General features: G+C 41.2%; 1 protein-coding gene across 2 annotated transcripts in view; it reads left to right on the top strand.

Moving 5' to 3' along the window:
- The window catches only part of MLLT3 (MLLT3 super elongation complex subunit), a 140,040-nt gene that overhangs the window by 71,220 nt on the left and 46,209 nt on the right, over window positions 1–22,611 (top strand). For both annotated transcript variants that reach the window (XM_032206593.1, XM_032206592.1), the window contains exon 5: window positions 18,423–18,542. In XM_032206593.1, the coding sequence (XP_032062484.1) occupies window positions 18,423–18,542 (120 nt within the window). The remainder of the gene's footprint in view (window positions 1–18,422; window positions 18,543–22,611) is intronic.

Below are 22,611 nucleotides of genomic sequence, written 5' to 3'. Positions count from 1 at the left end.
GCTCAAGATAAGAGGGAGCTAGTTCGTGAATATTCTGTCTGCTGAAGAGGATCTTTGAAACAAAGCAAAAGTAAGTAGTAGGTATAGTCTGAAAGACCGTGTTATCCTCCTGGAGAAGAGAACTGTTACTACTATAATGCTATTGAAATAGAAGCATGAGCTGTGCTTTGTGTTTGCATTTATTAGGTGTGAGAGGGTATCAGTGTCTGGACAGCATATTGTCTTTTTAGCGTGTTTCCAAATAAAACATCAGGATTGTACTCTGGAAAACTTAATGAGCAACTGCTTTAATATTAATCATAATCAGGTCAATTGTCAATGAACAAGATTTACCCACAAGTGTAATAAATCTAAATGTATTCTGACAGGGACTTTGACAGAGTAGGATGAGTAAAAAGGAAAAAAAAAAAAAAAAAGATAACACTAAACATCCCCTTTTATTGTTCATTTTATGTGCCTTCTAATTTTATGTTTCTTGAATTAACAAAGGCAAAAATGCTGCCTAATTGTAAACAATGAAATACAGGATGTTTTAATTGAAGCCTTTTCCTGAATGTATCAGCATTCTTAAAAGGCAATGATGTGAAGTTTTTTTCTTCTGGAGGAGGCAAACTGCTTTTTTTTATTATTATTATTATTATTTTTATTTCTCCAATCTGCTTCCAAGAAATGGATCTCGTTCTTGAAGCTGTCATTCATTCACGCTTCTCTCTTTAGGTTTTCTGACCTAGGGGTATGTCCAACTGACTCAGGAGACATGAACTAATAACATTCTGTCAGTCTCAGTGTTATAGGTCTTCATGAAGGGCTTACATCTCCCAACATTGAAAGGTCCATTATACTTTTATGACATATTGTCCACGGGTTTTGTTTTAGTTGTTGAAAGCTAGCTCTCGCTTCTAAGTGTAGGTAGAATAGACAGTTTAATGAATCCAGGATACACTAACTTATCTGCAACTACAGTGCTTTATGCTGAGAAAGGCAATTACAGGAAAATAAAATATAAGAATTTGCAGGTACTTAAGTATCAGTAATTAATACTGCTAGCTTACAACTGCCTCTAAGAAAAAGTAAGAGTAATGAGTTGCTGAATTTTCCTCAACCAGTGACAAGGCAGGCCAAATCAGGTTAATGTCCTTCAAAATGAATGAGGTACTATATTAATGCAAAATGTGGAGTGGTAGCTTTAGGAAAAGCACTTGAAGGTGGAGGACTTCTGCTGACATGCTTATAAGTAATAGTGTAAACCACTTAATTTCTGTGCATCTCAAAACCCAGACCCCTCATTAGTTTTGTTCTCCAAGGAAAAGTTGGGAGATGTAGTTCAACTGAAGTAGACTATTAAACATGAATATTTATAGTTTTAAAGAACATTTTTATATAACAAAGACTACATCCTTCTGAAGGAAAAAGTGCAGGCTTTATATAAAATGTTATGTACCCAACACATCATTTAAATGTAAAATAAGGCATAAGTTTTAAGGAAGCAAGCTAGAAGAACAGCTGTAGTTAGCGTTTACTCTTGGAAGTATTTGGCTTCACTCAGGAGCTGAACCTGGAATTTCTTTGCATGTTGCCTTTTTCAGAATAGTCGTGTCTAAGCATTTTAGTCCTGTCTAAACATTTATTTTTTACTGCAGAATTTTCTTGAGATGTCATTTGGATGTTCACGACTCTGCTCTTCACTCACACCACATACTTCATTGTATCCCAAATGCAAATAAGCAAGGAATATTTGCTACAGCCAATGTTCTTCTGTCTTTCAGAGTAATAGGCTATTTCTTAAAAGGAAAAAAAAAAAGCACAGAGAGTGCCAGTGCCTTCTTCTGGTTTCCTTTCACACCTTCTCCATATGTATCCCGTCCATTATGTGCCCAAAGGTCTGACTGGTTCTCTTGCAGCCCACTGAGAGAGTAAGAGTAACGTTTGGATATCCCAGGTAATAAACTGCACAACTCTGCAGTGTTTCTATATTCACTACTACTATACTACTACCCACTAAGCCAAGTATGATATTTAGAGTGGTGCCATTCAATAAGATAAACTCTGTGAAATATTTCTATCTTAGTGTTATATTTGGTATCATGAGAACAGAAGCATAAATGATCCCTCAGTCTTGATTAGTAGGAGGTTACCAAACTACAGGCTTTCAATGACAGAATTATTAGGGTTGAAAAAGATCTCCCACAAGATCACAGAATCACAGAATCACAGAATTTTCTAGGTTGGAAGAGACCTCAAGGTCATCGAGTCCAACCTCCAACCTAACGCTAACAGCCCTCCACTAAACCATATCCCTAAGCTCTACATCTAAACGTCTTTTGAAGACTTCCAGGGATGGTGACTCCACCACTTCCCTGGGCAGCCTGTTCCAGTGCCTCACAACCCTTTCAGTGAAGAAGTTCTTCCTAACATCTAACCTATGTTAGGAATCCCCTGGCTCAACTTAAGCCCATTCCCCCTCATCCTGTCACCAGGCACGTGGGAGAACAGGCCAACCCCCACCTCGCTACAGCCTCCCTTGAGGTACCTAAAAAGAGCGATAAGGTCACCCCTGAGCCTCCTCTTCTCCAGGCTGAACAAGCCCAGCTCCCTCAGCCGCTCCTCGTAGGACTTGTTCTCCAGGCCCCTCACCAGCTTCGTCGCCCTTCTCTGCACCCGCTCAAGCACCTCGATGTCCTTCTTGTAGCGAGGGGCCCAAAACTGAACACAGTACTCGAGGTGCGGCCTCACCAGAGCTGAGTACAGGGGGACGATCACCTCCCTAGCCCTGCTGGTCACGCTGTTCCTGATACAAGCCAGGATGCCGTTGGCCTTCTTGGCCACGTGAGCACACTGCTGGCTCATATTCAGCCGACTATCCACCATCACTCCCAGGTCCTTCTCTGCCTGGCAGCATTTCCAACCAGATCTCCAAGATGATCTGGTCCAACCATCCCCCTATTACCACTGTCAGACACTAAACCATGTCCCTAAGCACCAGGTCCAACCTTTCCTAAAACACCCCCAGGGATGGTGACACCACCACTTACTTCCCTGAGCAACCCCTTCCAATGTCTAACTGCTCTTTCTCAGAAGAACCATCTCCTCATTTCCAACCTGAACCTCCCCTGGCACAACTTGAGGCCATTCCCTCTAGTCCTACCACTAGTTACCTGCAAAGAGAGGCTGACCTGCAGCTCCCCACACCTTCCTTTCAGGTATCTGTAGAGAGCAATAAGGTCTCCCCTGAGCCTCCTCTTCTCCAGACTAAACAATCCCAGTTCCCTCAGTTGCTCCTCACAGGACTTGTGTTCCAGGCCCTTCACCAGCTTTGTAGCCCTTCTCTGGACATGCTCCAGGGCCTCGATGTCCTTCTTGTAGTGAAGGGCCCAAAGCTGAACACAGACAGTCCTTGAGGTGCAGCCTCACCGGAGCTGCGTACAAGAGGACGATCACCTCCCTGGCCCTGCTGGCTGCACTGTTCCTGATACAGACCAGGATACCATTGGCCTTCTTGGTCGCCTGGGCACACTGCTGGCTCATGTTCAGGTGAGCATCAATTAGCATCCCCAGATCCTTTTCCTCTGCACAGCTTTCTAGCCATTCTGCCCCAAGCCTGTAGCATTGCATGGAGTTGTTGTGGCCAAAGTGCAGGACTCAGCACTTAGCCATGTAGAACCTCATCCCATTCCTATTGACTTGTCCTGTCCAGGTCCCACTGCAGGGCCTTCCTATCCTCCGGCAGATTGACGCTTCCCCCCAACTTGGTGAAATCTGCAAACTTGCTAAGGATGCACTCAGTTCCCTTGTCTAAATCATCAATGAAGACACAAAAGGGCATGGGCCCCAACACTGCCCCCTGGGCAGCACCACTCATGACCAGAATCTGAGAATTATTTTTTTAGCCTTATAGGAAGATTGGCTTCAGAAAATGTATTTCTGTACTCAGGGAGATAAATAGAAACCTTTTGGCTCAATTTTATAGAGGCTATATCCAATTTGCAACGTCCTTCATCAAGGTTTGCCATCTTCTGAAACATTTTTTACTTAATGAACTTTCCCCTATGCCCTGAGAAGTTTCTATTTATGCTTAGGTCTTTCTCTGCCTTTTACCTACATTCATTTGTTCTCATAAATGTTAACAAAAGTTTATGGAGAAAAAAAATATGCTTTCAAGAGTATACTGAGCAAATTCAGTCAAAATATTCAGTATAATTCTCTGTTCTCTTTCCATATCTACAGTAAATTACATTTCCCTTAGAAAATTTTATTTCCACAGCAAACTTCAGAAATTTTTGCCTCTACTTTCACAGCGTAGTACCCAATGATGAGAAACTAATATGTAATATGTTTCTATTTATGAATCAAGAGGGAAGAAAGACATTAAACAGGTTGCATTTTTTTTTAAAAAAAAAAAAGGTATCAGAGTAGAAATTCAGGTTTTCTGGAAAAAAAAATCAGAACCACTGCTTTCTTTTTTCCTTTTTTTTTTTTTTTTTCCAAATCTTTTTGTTTTCACTCTGTTAAAGTTTAGAAATATCTTTCCAATTACTCCAGAAACCTATGTAATACATGTTTTAAAATGTGTTCTTTGTCCATATAATGAAGATGAAATCATGGGGATTTCCCTCTTCTCTCCCCTTCCTTTTTCTTTGCAATTCTTCAGTGTCAGTTGGAAGAGTTGGCTTTTACCCAGAGCCAACTTCAGGTATAATGCTGCTCGAGGGAAGGGATTATCTTTAAGCTTGTGCTTTTCATAATTAGGTAATAGAGTTTTCTTAAACTATATATTACTTTAGTTTCAAGCAAATAACTTAAAAGAATTCAAAAAGATTTTCTATTCCCTTTAGGCTGTAGGTTTTTGTTAATGGTATTATCATCGTTTTTTGAATAGGAATAATAGTGGTTCAGGGAAATTATGTTTGTTGTTTCTCTTAGTGCTTTCAGTAGTGAATGAACTTGTTCTTCACCGTGAAATGATGTGGGGTGGCAGCAGCCCAGGACCACACAAAGAAATTGGCTTATTCTGTATGCCAGACAAGTTTAATTGCATTTTCAGTGCTGCAGAAATGTAATGGGCCATTTTGCCTGGAATTCTAACAGATACGTAATAGAACTGACTAAAAGTATGATTCAAATATTTCAGCAGCATGTTATGGAGAATTTTATCTACTTGTCTAAGACTGCTGTGTGGAGGTGTTTCTGGATTACCAGCTAAATAAATGAAACATGAGGTAGCTTGGTGTGGACCCTTTTGAGGCAAGATTATTCCAGCTGTGATGGCCTTCTTGTATTGGAAAACAAAAGTAGGAGACAGATGAGCTTTTTGATAGTGCTTCATTCCCCTGCAGAAGCTCTGATGTTCTTTGAGGAGATTGTCTTGATGTGGAACAACTGTGACAGCTCATGAAGTTTTTTAACTGTGAGAATCTGTGTAGTATGGTAGGACTGATTAATGCATATCAGGAATCACAGGATGCATGTTTGCAGAAATTATCGGTAAGAGAAGACCAGCTTCCATCAAACATTTGAGTCCATTCTTCATGCTTTCTCTACTGGGATCTGAAAAGTGTTGTTTTGGAGTTTTGAAAAAAAATGTTTTGGAGTTTTGAAAAAAAATGTTTTGGAGTTTTGAAAAAAAATGGTTGTTGGATAGCTGGGTACTCCAAGTTGTTTAACATGCTGGTTGATAGCACTTGTCTTGGTCAGGTCAATTTTTGTAGGGCAACTTGTGAATTAGAGGGCAACTTGTGAATCAGCTTGATGAAGCAGGTAGAATTGTTCCTTCCCAGCACGAGTACCTGTTCTACCTACTGTGTTTTGGGAGAATTAACTTTTCCTTTGCCCTTGCCCTTTCAGTTAAAACAACTGGCAGACAAAGGTTTAAATTACTAGTCCAATAGCTGCAGGGTGGCAACGTGGATGTTTGGTGAACTAGAGGCATGAAAGTACTGGGAGCAGATCTATTTGGATACTTGTCTGTATATAGTGGTTTATGACATAGTGATGCACATGGCAGAAGGATATTATTTTTCTCTGGAATTTGATAGCAAGAGTGTTTAAAAAAGGAAAAATAACTATCTTGTATTTTTGCCTGCAATGGCAATGAGAATAAAAGATAGTTTATGTACACTCTTCCTTTTGCTCTGTGGTCAGAGATAATAACTCTAGTAGATAATATCAACAAGATATTAATATCATATTTGTATGCTCCACTAAGATTTAGCCTTGCATTGTTTTCATTTTTTTTTTTTATTGGACATGTTATTAGGATGAGATCTTGTTAAACCTTATTTTTGATGTTAACTCTTTCCTATCTTAAGCTAAAACTTTTTTTACTAACAGTGGTATAGGAAACTTCCTAGTTACATCATTAAAAAATAAAATAAAATTCAAGTAGTTTTCTCTTGCTCCAGTTTATTATCTTGTGTTGAGGAGCTGCCTACACTGATGCTCCAGCTCTGCTTTCATGGAGGAAGTGAGATGGAATGTGTCTCTGACTTGGATTATTAAAATAACTCCCCTCTCAAAACTGTGCGTTAACTGCAGTCTATGGTGCTGCTGGAGCTGATAGTCCTTGGAGCAGGACAAGGAATAACATCAGTGGACATCTCTGTTTTCTCCTGTTTTTGCTCATTCATATCAGGTGGCTGTTCTATTAATCACTGCTGGTATTAGTCTGTCTTCTTTGTCTTGACCAGTATCCTCTGACCTGTAGTCATCACCTCTCCATATTTAGTAGATTTCAGGCTGGCTTTCTTGGGAGTTGGCTTTCACTCACTAACTTTTTATATGCCTTACGAAATAACTTATCAACGCACCAGTACCCTTGTGGATCTTTGAAGTACCCTTTCTTGAGATAGTCTATGCTGAGGATGCACGGAACCTCTGGGCCAGTCACGATGGGGTGCTTTTGCCACTCATTCCCAGTTAGACTTACTTCAGCTTCCAGTACAGTTAGCTCTTGGGATCCCCCTGTCACTCCAGAGATAGAGATGAGTTCTGCCCCTTGGTGGCTTGACGGCATTAGGGTACACTGTGTGTCTGTGTCCACTAAAGCTTTATATTTCTGTGGTTCTGGTGTGCCAGACCATCGAATCCACACAGTCCAGTAAATCCGGTTGTTCCTCTCCTCTACCTGGCCAGAGGCAGGGCCCCACTAGTCCTGGTTGGAGTATCTATCAATTAGTTCTTCCAAATGTGAAGCAGAGGTCTCTTCGTCAAGATCAGGAGTAATACTAGCCCTTTGACTGCCCCTGAGGGACTGCCCAACTGGAAACAGAAACAGAAATCCTCCTAGAGGCCCCTTTTCTTGCTGCTGTATCTTTCTGCAGCTCACGTACCCGAGCAGCTAGGGCCGAGGTCGGTTCACAGTCTCACTTCCTCATATCTTCCCCGTGGTCATGTAAATAAAATCACAAGGTACCCTGTGGTGAGTGTCCTGGATTGTCCCTTGCTTGAGCCAGAGACTGCTGGCACATAATGGCTTCAAGATTCTCCCATCTAGCTGAGGAGGAAACTGTGTTCTTCTAACCGTTGGGACAGTCTCTCCACAGCTGAAATGCAGGCCCGTACTGGGGCAGAGAGATTTTCTTCATATTTGTGGAGCTGGTTGGACACGTTATCCACAGTTGGCCCCATCCTGTCCTCCCAATCCATTGCTGCCAGTGTGCTGGCATGTGATGGGCGTGCAGCCTGTACAAACTTCCGCCACATGGATGCTGTGCAATGGACTTCATCAGGGTCTTTAGGTGTCTGGGCATTGTTCAAACCTCTATAAATATCTCCAGCACAGCTAACTACTGTGGGTGCTGGATACCTTTATCTATAGTGGTCCACTTGCCTACTTGATATACAATATCTTCCTTGTGGGGACACCTTTCTTTCACAGCTGCCAGGAGTCACCTCCAGAGGCTGAAAACCTGTGCCTCTCTCCCAATTACTCTATCAATGAGCCTTTCTCTAGAGAGGGATCCTAGCTGCTTGGCTTCTTTGCCTTCTAGCTCTTGGCTATTGGCCCCAGTGTCCCAGCATCGAAGCAGCCAGGCAAGGATGTGCTCACCCAGATGACGACTGAAATCCTTCTGTATTTCTCACAACTTGCTCAAGGATAGAGATCGAGTGGTTTCTGACTCATTTATGATTTCGGTCTCTTCTTCCTGATGTTGCCATAATGCTGCTGCTTTAGAGCTGCCTGCCTTTTCCTCTTCTCCCTCCTCCTTAGGAGGAGCTTCTTCCCTTACTAAACAAGCTGACATCCGTTTCCATTGTTTTGTCTTGGCTATAGGGGTGACTGACACCATAGATGGTTGGTCCTCAGGGCTGGTCACAGTGTGTGTTATCTCGTCATTGAATTCAGAAACTTCCCTATCCCCTTGAGGGTGCTGGGCAATGTTAATTGACATTTGATAGGCGTAAGCCAGACCCCAGCAGCATGCAGCAAGCTGGTGGAGTTCTCTGGTATTGCCAGGATCTGGGCATGCGTCTTTCAAACATTATACCTGTTTTCTTGGATTTTGAACTTGTTCAGGGGTGAAGTTAAGAACCATCAGAGGAGAAAACCATGACAGGTACCTGCCCATACCCCCACACACACCTTGCCACCCACAACTACTTTGTCTCAGGGCAGGTCCTTGGATGATATTCTTAATAAATTGTTTGACCTTAGGGAGAAAGACAAACACTAGAAGTAGCAATAGGAGGATAACATCTGACCAAGGATATCCAAAATACTCAAAGGCTGCTGCAATTAGCCCACTGGAAGAGAAGAAGAAGGCACCACCCCTGATATTATTCACGGATTGACTGCTAGGGGAGAAAAAGAAGGCGCTGTAATTCTTAATATTTCCAAGAAGATAATCTAGAGGAGACAAGAATGATAACAATGCAGGGCCTGAGTACCAGATTAAACTGAAGGCTGGCATGTTACAGCACAGCATGATAAAGAAATCAAACACAAATTTCAACATGTTCTCTGATCGGATGTAGAGGAAAAAAGAGAACAGAGAAAGGACTAGATACAACATAATCACACAGAAAAATATTAACATAAAACTGAACATTGTGACTAGCAGTATGTTAGTTGTAAATACTTCAACCAATTCTACTGTTATCTCAACCCTCGAGCCCCACGCTGGGCGCCAAAAAGGACTGTGGTGGTTTTACTCGGGTGGGCAGCCGAGCTCCACCACCACCGCTCTCTCACTCCCTCCTCCTCAAAGAGGAAGGGGGAGAAAATACAACACAAAGAGGTCGAGGTTTGGGATGAGAATGGTTTAATTAAAGGGAAAGGGAATGGGGAGAAAAAGAAGAAAAGAAAAAAAAAAAAAAAAAAAGGAAACAATAAGGCCACGCGGAAGCACAGAGAGAAAGGAAAAAAAAAATTAGCTACTTTCTATCAACGAGCAATGTTCGGCCTCGTCCTGGGAAGCAGGGCCTCAAAATGCATAGTGGTTGTTGAGAAGGAACAGCCCCCTCCTCCACGAGAGCCCCCCTTTTTATTGCTGAGTGTGACATCAGGTGTTATGGAATATCCTTTTGGTTGGTTTAGGTCAGCTGCCCCGGCAATGTCCCCTCCCCATCACTTGCCCACCGCCAGCCTGCTGGCTCCTGGGGGCTTGGAAGGAGTCCTGATGCTGTGCCAGCACTACGCAGCAATAGACACAACACTGGAGTGATATCAGTGCTGTTCCAGCTACGAGTGCAGAGCACAGCACTGTGTGGGCTGCTGCAGGGAAAGGTGACTGCATCCCAGACAGACCCAACACAGTTGTGTACTAAAACAGAACTCTTTGTTCAGACTGTATTGTTTCTTGCCTGAATTTCTTTTTCCTCTTTGTATCTAGAAAGATGTACTATCCCAATCTGTTTTTTCTATGCTTCCCTGCATCTCTGTAGTCTCATGCTTTAAAGTTTGCCTTTAATTTTTTAGGTGCTAATTTAATTCCTTGACAGTTTACGTAGAGCATATTTTATTCAGATACTGTATCCCTTCCAAAGTTTGCAGGCTTGCTAGTGATGGCCATTTTTCCTGTTTTATTCTCAAGTTTGTGTTGAGACTGCCTTTCTATCTACTGCCAAATTTGATATTGGAAGCCTTGAATAATATGCTACCAGTGAAACTTGCATTGCAAGTGTCCTTTTCAGCCTAGTGTTTAGATTCCCTGACTGTTTTCTTATCTCACTGGTACAGCGTGGCCAAGAACACAGAGAGCTGCCCAGCACTATCAAGTTCCTTTTTGAGAAACCATCTTTGTCAGTACCATGTAGCTGCTTGTTGGTCTCTTCCAGCACTGCAGTTGTTCGTGCCTGATACAACCACTCAGCATTAGAGTCTTCTTCCTACCAACTATTTGTAGGACTTAGGACAAGGATGCTTTTTCATCTCCTTCTCTCTTTTAGTGGCTTAGTTGTTGTTGTTTTTTTATGACAGTTTCAGCAGAGAAAGTTTGAGGTTTGGGAAATCTCCGTCAGCTGTGAAGAAGCCATCATACCTTTAACACATTCGGTTCTAACAACGATCCCCTGAAACCCTATCAGGCATTATGTATTGACAAAGCCATATCCTTCATTTCATTGGGCAGTTTTCTCCTGTTTCTCTGTGATCCTTGTGTGATCAGACAGCTTCAACAGCTGCCAGCCATCTTTGTACAGAGCTGTGCACTGTAAAACCCCCACTGCCATGACAGGCAGCCCTAGGGAGCACCAGTGGGTGCCTGGTGGGATGAGGATTTTTGTCTTCTCTTGTGCTGTGGCAGGCTCCTGAGTCTGTCTCAGAGAGGGTAGAGTACACCTCCACCAGTCAATTTCCCTCTCTGACTCCCTTTAAACTAGAGTTGCATGGGGAGGAGAACCTCAATCCATTCTGCTTCTCCCAGTTGGACACCAGTGTCAGTGGTAGGTGCCCAGAGTCTGGAGAAGGGTCACAGGTCAGCAGGAGAGCACCTGAAGGGCAGCACAAAGGAGTTCCAGCCACTCCAGCCAGTAAGTCAGCCTCATCGGGTGCCCAACTCAAATGTCTCCAAGAAAATGCATGTAGCATGGGGAATAAACGTGAAAAGGCACATGGAAAATAGGGAAGTGCTTGGTGACAGCCAGCATGGCTTCACTAAGGGCAGATTGTGACTGAAAAATCTGGTGGCCTATGATGGGGTTACAGGATTAGCAGAAGAGCAACTGACATTATCTACCTGGACTTGTCCAAAGGATATCATTCACACCATGATATCCTTGTCTCTCAATTGGAAAGACATGAATTGGATGGACGGACCACTCGGTGGGTAACGGATTGTATGGATGGTCATATTCAAAGTGTTTTGGTAAGGCTTTTTGAAGTATGTTAACAGGAAAAGGAGGACTGGAGCAAACATTGGTCTGATACTTAATGAGGATGGTCACATAACAAATAGGGAGATAGACAAAGCAGAGGTGTTTGGTGCATTTTTTGCCTCTCTTCAACACCAGTGATGGGCTCTGGGACTCCTGCTACCCTGAGTTGGAGGACTCTGACTGTGGGAATGATAAATTCCTTGCTAACCCTGAACTTGTGCGGGATTTGCTGCTACACCTGGATCTATGCAAGTCCATGGGCCCTGATGGGATTCATCTCAGAGTACTCAGAGAGTTGGCTGATGTCACCTCTCTCAATTATTTTTCAATGGTCTTGGGAATCTGGAGATGTCCTAGTTGACTAGAAGCTGGCAAAAGTGGTCCCAGTTTTCTAAAGGGCAAAAAAGATGTGGGCAATTACAGGCCTGTCAGTCTCACTTCAGTGCCTGGTAAAATTATGGAGAAGATTATTCTGGGAGTTATTGAAAAACACATAAAGGACAACTCAGTCATTGGTCAATGCCAACATGGGTTCACTAGGGGAAGGACATGTCTAGCAAACATAATTTTCTTCTAGGACAAGATCACCCAGCTAGTTGACCAAAGGAAGCCAGCCAATGTAATCTTTCTGGATTTCAGTAAAGCTTTTGATACTGTCACTTACAGTATCCTTCTGGGCAGTCACCACCACTGTGAAGTTCAACAAGAGCAAGTGCCTGCACCTGGGAAGGGGCAACCCTGGTTATACGTATGGACTGGGGAACGAGATACTGTAGAGCAGCCCCACAGAAAGGGACTTGGTAGTTTTGACCAGCAGCAAGCTGAACATGAGCCAGCAGTGTGCCTTGGTAGCCAGGAGGACCAACCATATCTTGGGGTGCATCAAGCACAGCATTGCTTGCTGATCAAGGAAAGTGATTGTCCCACTCTGCTCTGTGCTGGTATGGCCTCATCTCAAGTGCTGTGTGCGGTTTTGGGTGCCACATTATAACAAAAATAGTGTCCGAAGTAGGGCAACAAATATTGTAAAGGATGTACAGGAGAAGATGTATGAGGAGCAGCTGAAGTCACTTGGATTGTAAAGCCTGAAGAAGAGGAGACTGATGGGAGACCTTACTATTATTATCTACAACTTCCTCATGAGGGGAGCGGAGGGGAAGGTGCTGAGCTCTGCACCTTCTGACCAGTGATAGGACCTGAGGAAATGCCTTGAAGCTGTGACAGGTGGGTTTCAGGTTAGGTATCAGGAGAAGGTTTTTAACCAAGAGGGTGGTCGGGCACTGGAATAGGATCCCCAGGACAGCAGTCATGGGACCGAGCCTGCCAGAGTTCAAGAAGTGTTCAGACAGCACTCTCAAGACACATGGTTTGATTTCCTGTTACTTACTTATTTATTGAAGGGTCCTTTGAGGGTGTAGGAGTTGGACTCAGTGATCCTTGTGGATCCCTTCTAACTTGGATTTTCTATGATTCTGCGATTCTAAATTGGAGAGATGTGGGTTTGATGGACAGACTGCTCACTGGATTAAAAATTGACTGGATGATTGCATTCAGAGAGTTGCAGTCAAGATCTTGATATCCAAGTGGAGACCAGTGACAAATGGCATTTCATAGTATATTACATGGTATTGGAAGTGGTGCAGTATAACATCTTTGTCAGTGACATGGACAGTGAAATTGAGTGCACCTTCAGCAATTTTGCCCATATCACCAAGCTGTGTGGTGTGGTCAACATGTCTGAGAGAAGGGATGGAGCTGTACGGGCTTGAGAGGTGGGCCTGTGTGAACCTCATGGAGTTCAACAAGACAAGTGCAAGGTGCTGCACTGGGGCCAGGGCAATCCCAAATGTGAATACAGGCTGGCTGGAGAAAGGATTGAGAGCAACCCTTATGAGAAGGACTTGGGCGTGTTGGTGGATGAAAAACTAAGTATAAGCTGGCAATGCAGACTTACAGCCCAGAAGGCCAACCATTTTCTGAGCTGCATCAAAAGCAGCATGGTCAGCAAGTCAAGGGGGATAATTCCCTTCCACTACTCTGCTCTTCTGAGAAGCCACCTGGAGCACTGTGTTCAGCTCTGGGGCCCCAACATAAGAAGGACATGGACCTGTTAGAGCAAGTCCAGAGGAGGACCACAAAGATGATCAGAGGGCTGGAGCATCTCTCCTATGAAGACAGGCTGAGGGAGTTGGGGTTGTTCAGCATGGAGAAGAGAAGACTGGGCCTTCTAGTTCCTAAGGGGGGTCTACAGGAAAGCAGGAGAGGAACTCTCTGTCAGGGAGTGTAGTAATAGGACAAGGGGTAATGATTTTAAACTAAAAGAGGGGAGATTTAGGTGGAATGGAAATGGAATTCATACACTGGGTTTAAAAGATTCAAGAGGAAGTACTTTTTCTGTAAGGAAGAAATTCTTCACTATCTTTAAAAGTCTCTTCCATCCCAAACTTTTCTATGATTTTTTAAAGTTAGCATTAGCATTATTAAAAACAATGACATGGATACAGCTTCTGGTACAGGAATTCCCTAAACCATTGGTTGCTGAGAGGAGGTAGGGAACAGGGAAGGAATAATTCTCCATTATTTGTCCTGTACTTGTATTTTTTCCTGTAACTGTAACTGTTGACCACATCAAAGACATGCTGTGATCTTGGCTTAACCTTTCCTCTGCCTGAATATAGTCAATATTAAGATACATTGCTGAAGGAACAGCAAAACTATAACTGGATTTTCATACTTTGAGTGCTGGTGAATTCAGGATGTTATTGTATTGCTGTTTAAACTGACTCCTGGAAAGCTGAGCTGTTGCCTCTGTCATTTCACCTTGCTTTGCAAATACCAGTACTGTTGTCAGATACTGCTCTGCTAGTACAGAGTAGTTACCAGTTCATCGGGGACTTGTGGAAGTGGATGAGGAGTTAATACTTTTGCTGGGTTTTGTCCCTAAATTTATTGTTGGAGCAGACAAGCACCCACTGCAAATGGTCTTGGGTGCCTGGCTTATGCTTGGGCTGTGGTATTGTCAGCATACTGGAGTAAACATTTCTGTGGAACTTTAAGCTGGAAGGGAACTTGGCAGTGCAGAAGGGAGGAAGTGAGTAAAAAAGTATAGATAGTGTGGCCTTATTGGAGACCTCTTAGTTTGCTTTTGATGACCTTGAATTCTTGCTGTAGAGTTAATGGCTTCCTTTGATAAAGTCATTTCCATCTTTTCCTCTTTTTATGTAGCCTTGACTTAACATAGCTGTGTACGTACGCATACACACACAGAAAGACACATGTATAAACAGTATATGCTGCTAGTGTGATAGTGGCAATATGAAAGGAGGGACTTTCTCTGGAAACTCACTGAAGTATGCCTGCCATGCTGTGCATTTCTGTTTGCAAGAGTTAATCTTTGGCTAATAGGAGAATGAAGGGCAGGTACCTATTGCAGTAGCTGCTATAGTTCTTTTCGCTGGGCTCTTTCTGTAGTAGTGCCTAAACTGGATATATAACTGTCTCTTTCCTAAGTTTAGCCAAAATAGAAATTCATTTCATTTCCAAAAAAAATATTTGTAGGCACGTTTTGTCCTTTTTTTGGGTAATCTTGGCAAACAAAACTAACATTAAAACATTAAAACTAACATTTTGCAAGAGTTTGAGAGTTTTTAATGTTAATATTAACTTCATTCCTTTGAAGGAAGAGAAGACAAGTGATTTTCCCTGAAGTAGGACTTTTTAGTCAGGGCCAGATCCTACTTTTGACAGAGATCAATTTGAAAGGTAGAGATGTGTATTTTATTGTAGGGGCCAAGAAGTGAATTTTACAGAAGATTTTCTTGACCTTTTGTTGTCCATATAGTGCTTATCTGGAATGCTGAACGGAGGTTCTGCTTTATTGCATTCATTTTTGATTGCATTAAACAACATTTTAAATCTATGATTGCCATTTTTTTCATGGAATTTATAATGAAATAACAGGCTGCAGGAGTTAATACACTGAAATTTTTGTGGCTTGCAGTTTGAAATGTTCAGGTTTTGTCTTCTAAAATGTGTACAGGATATGTTTTTCTTTCTGTGGAACTAGATTTGCCAAACCTGCCTGACCTCAGATGCTAAAGCTGTCTGTCCAAGCTCTGTAGATTTTTCTTCAGAGTCCTCCTGTGTCTAAATGTATAATCTGGCATACCGAGGCTGTTAATGGTCCAAAAAACCCTCTAATACTTGTCTAGAAACTGAGTTACCTGAGAAATCCATATACTTAAATAAATAAATAAATAAATAAGTCAGCTTTCTAGGAATATTCAGAAGCATTTCTAAGCTGAAATGTTTGTGTATTTTAAAAAGAGAATTTATGTAGTTGTTGAATCTCTGTTACTTTTAATGAGTCAGAAGTTTATGGTTCAGGGAGAAAATGGCAGCTTCTGACTCTAGAAGAAAGATTCTTGGCAGATTTTTTTTGTTTCTTTGGTTTTAATCATCAAGGCAAGGCAGACACTGATCTTCCAGACTGTGTTTCTGCATAACATGCATATGCATCACTCTCTTGCATGAGTGCCTGAGCAGAGCTGCTTTGTGCCAACAAAATACCTGCTTAAACTCCTTAATAATGGGCAACGTTATATCTATTTCTGCTGAAAGATGAATTGGTTTTAATTCAAGCGGTATTTTCTGTGAAGAAGTTGATGGGTTTAAAATATTGCATTAGGTTTAATTTAAAGGAGAACAATCTTATTTAACCACCCATTTGATTTTTTTTTTTTTTTTTTTTGAGTAAATAAGGATAGAGACAAATGCATTTGTGCATAATGATAGAGACAAATGCATTTTTCTCTATGTGTTGTACAGCTTAATGGTTGTACAGCTTAATGTGGCTACAGATTTTCCTTGTCTTTATCACTGACTATTTGTTACTTCTACCTTTCCTTGTATTCAGCTGGGCTGAATTCAGCCAAAACACCTGGTAAATTGAGGTTAGAGAGTATCCGTCAGGCTAAATAAAATCATTTACTGTGATTCACAACAGCTAATCTCTGTGGATTTTACTACAAGATGGATGTCGTGTTCTGCCCAGTTGTTTTTCGAGTGTTCTGGCTCCTTGTATTCTCTGGCTTAGGAGTCTGAGAAATGGAAAAGAGGAACTGAGGAGTAAATGTGCTATGTGCCCTGCGTGGAATCCTACTTCACAATGTTTATTGAATATATTAATATATTTTTTAAATAATACGTTTTAATACATGAACCTCTGGTCAAGGAAGGAGAAAAAACTGAAGTTGTGACCTAGATTGTCTGCATTCTCCTCGTTAGGATTCTAGCTGCAGTGTTGGAAAGATAACAGTCAATTTACAAGCCAAAAAAATAAACAATCTTTATTACCTGGACATGTCCATTACTATTCTCCAGGCTGCCACATGGTCTTTTGAATGATGTTGTCTACAACAAGATTCACGGGGAGCTTTTGTTAAATAAATAAGTGAATAAAAAAATATGAAATTCTGACTTGAAAAAGTTGTAAGTAGTAAATAACAATCCTTCTTGACTTGAATTGACTGGAGAGAGAAAATATCAAGTGTACGAATCTATAGCCTAGATTTACCACTTCTGTACTATCCACAGAGTACAACTCTACAATTGGCTGAACTATGTGCAGTGTCTTGGATTTATCTGTTGGTAATTATGAGACTTTAAAATCAAGAGAGGCCACTAGACCCCTGTCATAGCAAAAATATTGTTTGCTCATCAGCTATTCAGTTTACTGTACACTAGGTAAGGCAGAAACTTGAAGGTAGAAGTTGAAGCTACAGCTCTGCTGCTTTCATAATAAAACCTAAGGGTGTTTGTACAGTGTACCTTTGTAGCAGGTTAACCCTGGGTAAGGATAAAACTCCAAGCAGCCACTCAGTTACTCATTCCTCCTTCTTAGTAGGCCAGGAGGGAAAGATGGGATATGAAAGCTCATGGGTTGAGAGAAAGAGATTGGTGCTTACCAGTTATTGACATGGACAGCACAGCCTCAACTTAGGGAAAACTGATTTAATTTATTGCTGATTAACGTACATTTGGATAGTTAGAAGTACAGGCAAACATTAAAACAGCACCTTCTCCTTCCTCCCTCCTTCCTGTGCTCAACTTCACTCCTTCATTCTTAACTCCTCTACCTCTTACCACGCCACAAGCAGTATGGGGCGTTCAGTCCATATCAATTATCTGCTGCTCCTTGCTCCTCACACTTTAGCCCTGACTCAGTGTGGGTCCTGTCTGCAGGCTGCTGTCTTTAAAGAACTGCTTTAGTCCAGGCTCTCCATGTCTTCCAGAGTATATCCACCTGCTCTGGTGTGAAAGTACTCAGTGGGCTGTGTGTGGGTATCTGCTCTGGCATGGTCCTCTCCGTGGGCTGCAGGGAAGTAGTGCTCCAGACGCCAGAGCAGGTTTCTTCCGTTCTCTGACCTTGGTTATTTGCACTGCAATTTCTCACACTTTTTTGCCCTTGTCTCCTCAGCCTTCAAACTATTCTCCCAGAGGCACAACCAGCTTTGCTTTAGGGAATCAGCTGTGTTCTGCTGTGAGGCAGTTGGAGTTTGATGAAACTCATACAGTTCAGCATTGGGGCAGCCCCTGGACTCTCACAGAGGTGACCCCTGCCACCACAACCTTGCTGCCTGTACCCAGTACAGTCTTCAGTTGCATTGTTGTAGTTGAAAGCAAAGGCAGATGCACATACACATTTCTGTATGGGACGTCAGTAGCCTGCAGAACCTTCTAGTGCAGGTGGAATGGACATTCAAAGGTAACAGACATCTCTCAAGACAAGGAAAAGGGTGCTAAGGTCTCAGTTGCAATGCTGTGTAAGCAGCTGTATTAGAACATGTTTTGTGTGGTTTTTTTTTTTGTTTTTTTTTTTTTTTTAAGGGGCTTGCACTGTATTTACATATGAATTGAAAGATTTGATTTGTTCATTGAATAGTGGATGGCCATGTGGTTGGCCATTGTCTTGTCTCCTGTTGAGAAGAAACAAATATATGGTTTGTTGGAGAAATTTTATTCTCATACTAAAATGATTTACTAGTAACTTAGGCAGGTGAGACTCTCTCTGTGGGTAATGTTTGATTTACATGCTTTCCCTCTCACAACAGATCATGGTAATGTCAGATGGCACATCATTCTCTTCAGGGCAGAGCCTTCATCTCCCCAACCTTCCCAGTAACTCCCTGTCTTTTTCTGAAGTGAAGAAGAAATCATCTCATGGGCCAAAGGTGAGATTTATTTTGATAGAAGATACTTAACAGGGCTTTCTCTGGGAAGTAACTTGAGAAGAAAAACCTTTCTAGGTATCTTTGCACTTTGTGACGTTGTTCAGTGGTGACAACATATTAATGTTTCTTCAATATGAACTTACTGTAAGCCACATGCAAATAATGCAGAAAACAGTTATTTGTGAGAGTACGTGCTACCTGAAGTATTACTTTTCTGTTTTCTGAACATGCATGGTTGTCTTCCTCCTTTTCCAGAAGGAATTATAATTACCTGTTGTAGCATTGGGAGATTCTGGGCATGGAAAAATGATCTACAGAAATGTAAAAATATTACAAAATACTATAATAATTATTTCATTTGTCTATTATCTTAAAATGAGTGTTTTTAAGGCAACTGTGTGAAATGAAACCTAGAAGTTGTATTTTTTATAGCATTTTTCATTTTGTTTATAGTTCAGGGGTTATTCTTTACCAGGTGTTTCAAATATATTGACAAATCATCAGTCTCTAGGACATCAGATTGAAACCCCAATTTAGGATGAGGCAGACAGATATATTCCAATGAACCTGTTGAATAATATATAGGCCTTTCCAAAACAGCAGGGAACTTCAGTTTGATGTAATGAATTAATCACGTGAGAGAATGAAGAGCTCCTTGTTATTAAATGGGAAAGAAATGCAGCACAATTACTTGATTCATGAATGAATTATCTTATATGACCTTTTTATGTTCCATTAAATTTTGTTTTGATTTTTTTTCATCTTCTCTCAGTTTGAAACACGTTACTTAATCTTGCTGGTGTCTGAGGTTGTGTACTACAAGAGCAATATCCTTTTTTATCAATAACTTCCATGTTCTGCAGCTATAAAAATACTATCTTCTGGAAAAATGCTAGTTTGACTATCTTGTAAGTTCTTTTAAAAACTGTCAGGTAATGAACTATGGGTATGTCTATGTGTCCATTGATAAGAATACATTCTTATCACAACAGAAAGGATACATAGAGGGGAAAAAAAGCTCTTTGACATGCTCCTGCCTACTTGGCTTTGTATTGGAGTGACTCACAATCTGTAATGCAGTTCTTGCAACATTTAAAGAAGATATGGACATGTTGTTTTTGTTTTTCTAGTGAGGAGCTGAGGATTAGAATGAAAGTACTTACTCTGCCATTTCAAAATTGGTGCTTAATGTCTAAGAAGCAGGTAACTGTTCGTCTGCTTATTCTAGGACTTATCTGCCTACATTTGGACACTGAAGATGAGTTGTTTTGCCACATTACTGTTAGTAATAGGGGTTTTTGTGAGGCTGGATAGCTCTGTAGAGTTCTGTTTCTGAACCACTACTTTGGATTCAACTGTAATGTTGGTTCACCCTTGCATTGCATGTCAAAACAGGCATATTGAGGCTTGGCCTGAAATAAGCAACCCAAACACCTGTAGGAGGACTTTAGTCTGAGTACAGAAATTATAACAAGTCCTACACTACTGCTTCTGCTAGTATCTGTACTCTTTGGTAAGTCTTGAATTTGAGTGTAGTTTATTTCACAAGCAAGTGCTAACTGAGATGTCATTTTCTAAGCCCTATAGCAGTTAACTGTTTGGTGTAGAAAACTGACATGCATTCAAGGTGGTTGAGATGAAGAGAGTCTTACATGTTTGCTGCACTCTTCCTTAAAAACAAATGCTTGAAATCTTTCATTTCTGCTGAAGCAAACACCTGCAGTGAGTTTGACCCAGTTTTACAGCCAGAAGATGATGCTGGAGGAGTCAGTATGAGTCAGATGTACATCACAACTCAGCGTTGTATTCAGTGTTTTTATCTGTGGCCAGTGTGACTAAGGAAGTGATTGTCCCTCTCTACTTCACTCTGGTGAGGCTGCACCTTGCATACTGTGTTCAGTTTTGGTTCCCTCACTACAAGAAGGACACTGAGGCCCTGGAACATGTCCAGCGAAGGGCCATGAAGCTGGTGAAGGGTCTAGAGAACAAGTCTTACAAGGAGTGGCTGAGGGAACTGGGGTTGTTTAGCCTAGAGAAAAGGAGGCTCAGGGGAGGCATTACCACTCTGCAACTGACTCTAAAGAGGTTGTATTGGGGTGGGGATCGGTCTCTTCTCCAAAGCAACAGCAATATGACAAAAGGAAATGGCCTCAAGTTGTGCCAGGAGAGGTTCAGGATGGATATTAGGAAAAATTACTTCACCAAAAGAGTTCTGCAGCATTGGAATAGGTTCCCCACAGAAGCAGAGTCACTATCACTGAAGGTCTTCAAAAGACATGTAGATGTTGAACACATGGATGTGGTTTACTGGTAGACTTGGCAGTGCTAGGTTAATGGTTGGACTTGATGATCTTAGAAGACTTTTCTGACCTAAATGATTTTGTGATTATAAAACAGGGATGTTCAGCAGCAGTGCTGTATATTTGACTTTTTTTTTTTTTTTTTCCTTTTTCTATCTGTATGGTATGCTGTTCACTGCAATATTTAATAGTGAGGAGAGATTCAGAAGATAGGTGTCTTGGTAGTTCTGGGTGTAAATAATATACTTTATAATGGGTGTCTGGCCCAGATCATTTTTGGGTTTTCCTTCTACAGCAGTAGTCCTTTGTGCTTGGTTTAGTTTGGGTTTGTTTTGTGTCTGTGAATACCAAAGTTGAGGTCAAGTTTTAACTCTGAATGTGGAAAATCAGAATCTAAGGATGTTTGCTTACTCACTTAGCGTCCACAAACTATCACATGGGCTTTATGGTTAAGGGGAAAATTGCAGTTAAGACTGTAAAACCTCTGCAAAGAAGTGGTGGTGTTGGCTTAGCATTCACTTATCAAAAAATACAATAGACTGTGAAATAAGATGAAATAAGAGAGAACTGACAATTGGTTTTCTGTTGCATGGTCTTCTGCAATTATGTATTAAAAATAGGAATGTATTTCTAAAAATCTGTTTATGTTTAATTTAATATGGAGTATATTAGTGAGCCCCAGTAGTGAGATTCTAAAACAAAGCTGTAGTTTCAGAGCTGCTGCAGGCTGGCTACTGTGTGTACCTGTGCTGATACTAAGTTGTATTACTCTGCCTATTTGTACAGTGTGAATACTTTATACACAGAATGTGGAATATCTTGGTAATTATTGTTGGGATGATTATATCTTTGGGAGAGAGATGTATTGTCAGCTGCAATGAAATGAGGTTTACTTTATAAACAAATAAACAAAAGCTCTTATTCCAGTGTCTGACCAGGAAAAAAAAATAATGTTTTGTGTTCTTCACCTTTGGGCTTTCTCTGTCTAACCAGTGAGTTTTCTAATTCTCCTATTTCTGATTCTTATGATGTCACTGGTCATAATAGTTTAGTGGGAAGGACAATCAAGTCTTCTGAAGTGTGGAAAGCTTTGTAAATCTGTAAAAAGAATAATAGAATCATAGGTTGGTTTGGGTTGGAAGGGACCCTAAAGATCATCTAGTTGATGCCTCACTGCCATGGGCAGTGACACCTTTCACCAGGCCAAGATAGCAGAACCAGCAGCAAGTGAATTTATCTCCAACGAGCAGCTAGCAATTGAAAGAATAGCATAGCATTTATATACCATATAAAGAATAGAATAGAATAGAAAGAATACTATAGCATTTATGGAAACTTTCAGTTGTGTTGGTGTTTTTCTCCAAATCAAGTAGCGTTTTTAGTCAAATATCAAACACATTTGTATTCAACAGAAATCTGAATTTTTTCATGCTTCTAGATACCTTCCTTATCTTTTTCTTTTAAGAGTGGAAGGCATATATGAGACTGACTCCATGGCTGTGATCTCAGTAGGTGTAACATGTGAACAAATACTGCGTTGTTTTGTTATTTAAATTACAAATGGAAATAACGCATGGGTTTAGGATCAATAATCCTAAGTTTGTGGGCTAATACTGCAATATAGTAGACCGGCAAAGCCACGACAGTACTCAGTTTAATCACTTAACTGAATTAAACAATACCTGCCTCCCCTCCAACTGTTTCATTTGTTAATTAGTTTCCCAATGTCTGTCAGCAACTGGGGATGTTTGAAGTGATTTCCAGAGGAT

Source organism: Aythya fuligula, chromosome Z, assembly GCF_009819795.1.
Source record: "Aythya fuligula isolate bAytFul2 chromosome Z, bAytFul2.pri, whole genome shotgun sequence".
NCBI classification, from domain to species: Eukaryota; Metazoa; Chordata; class Aves; order Anseriformes; family Anatidae; genus Aythya; species Aythya fuligula.
This window is presented reverse-complemented; position numbering and strand designations above follow the sequence as displayed.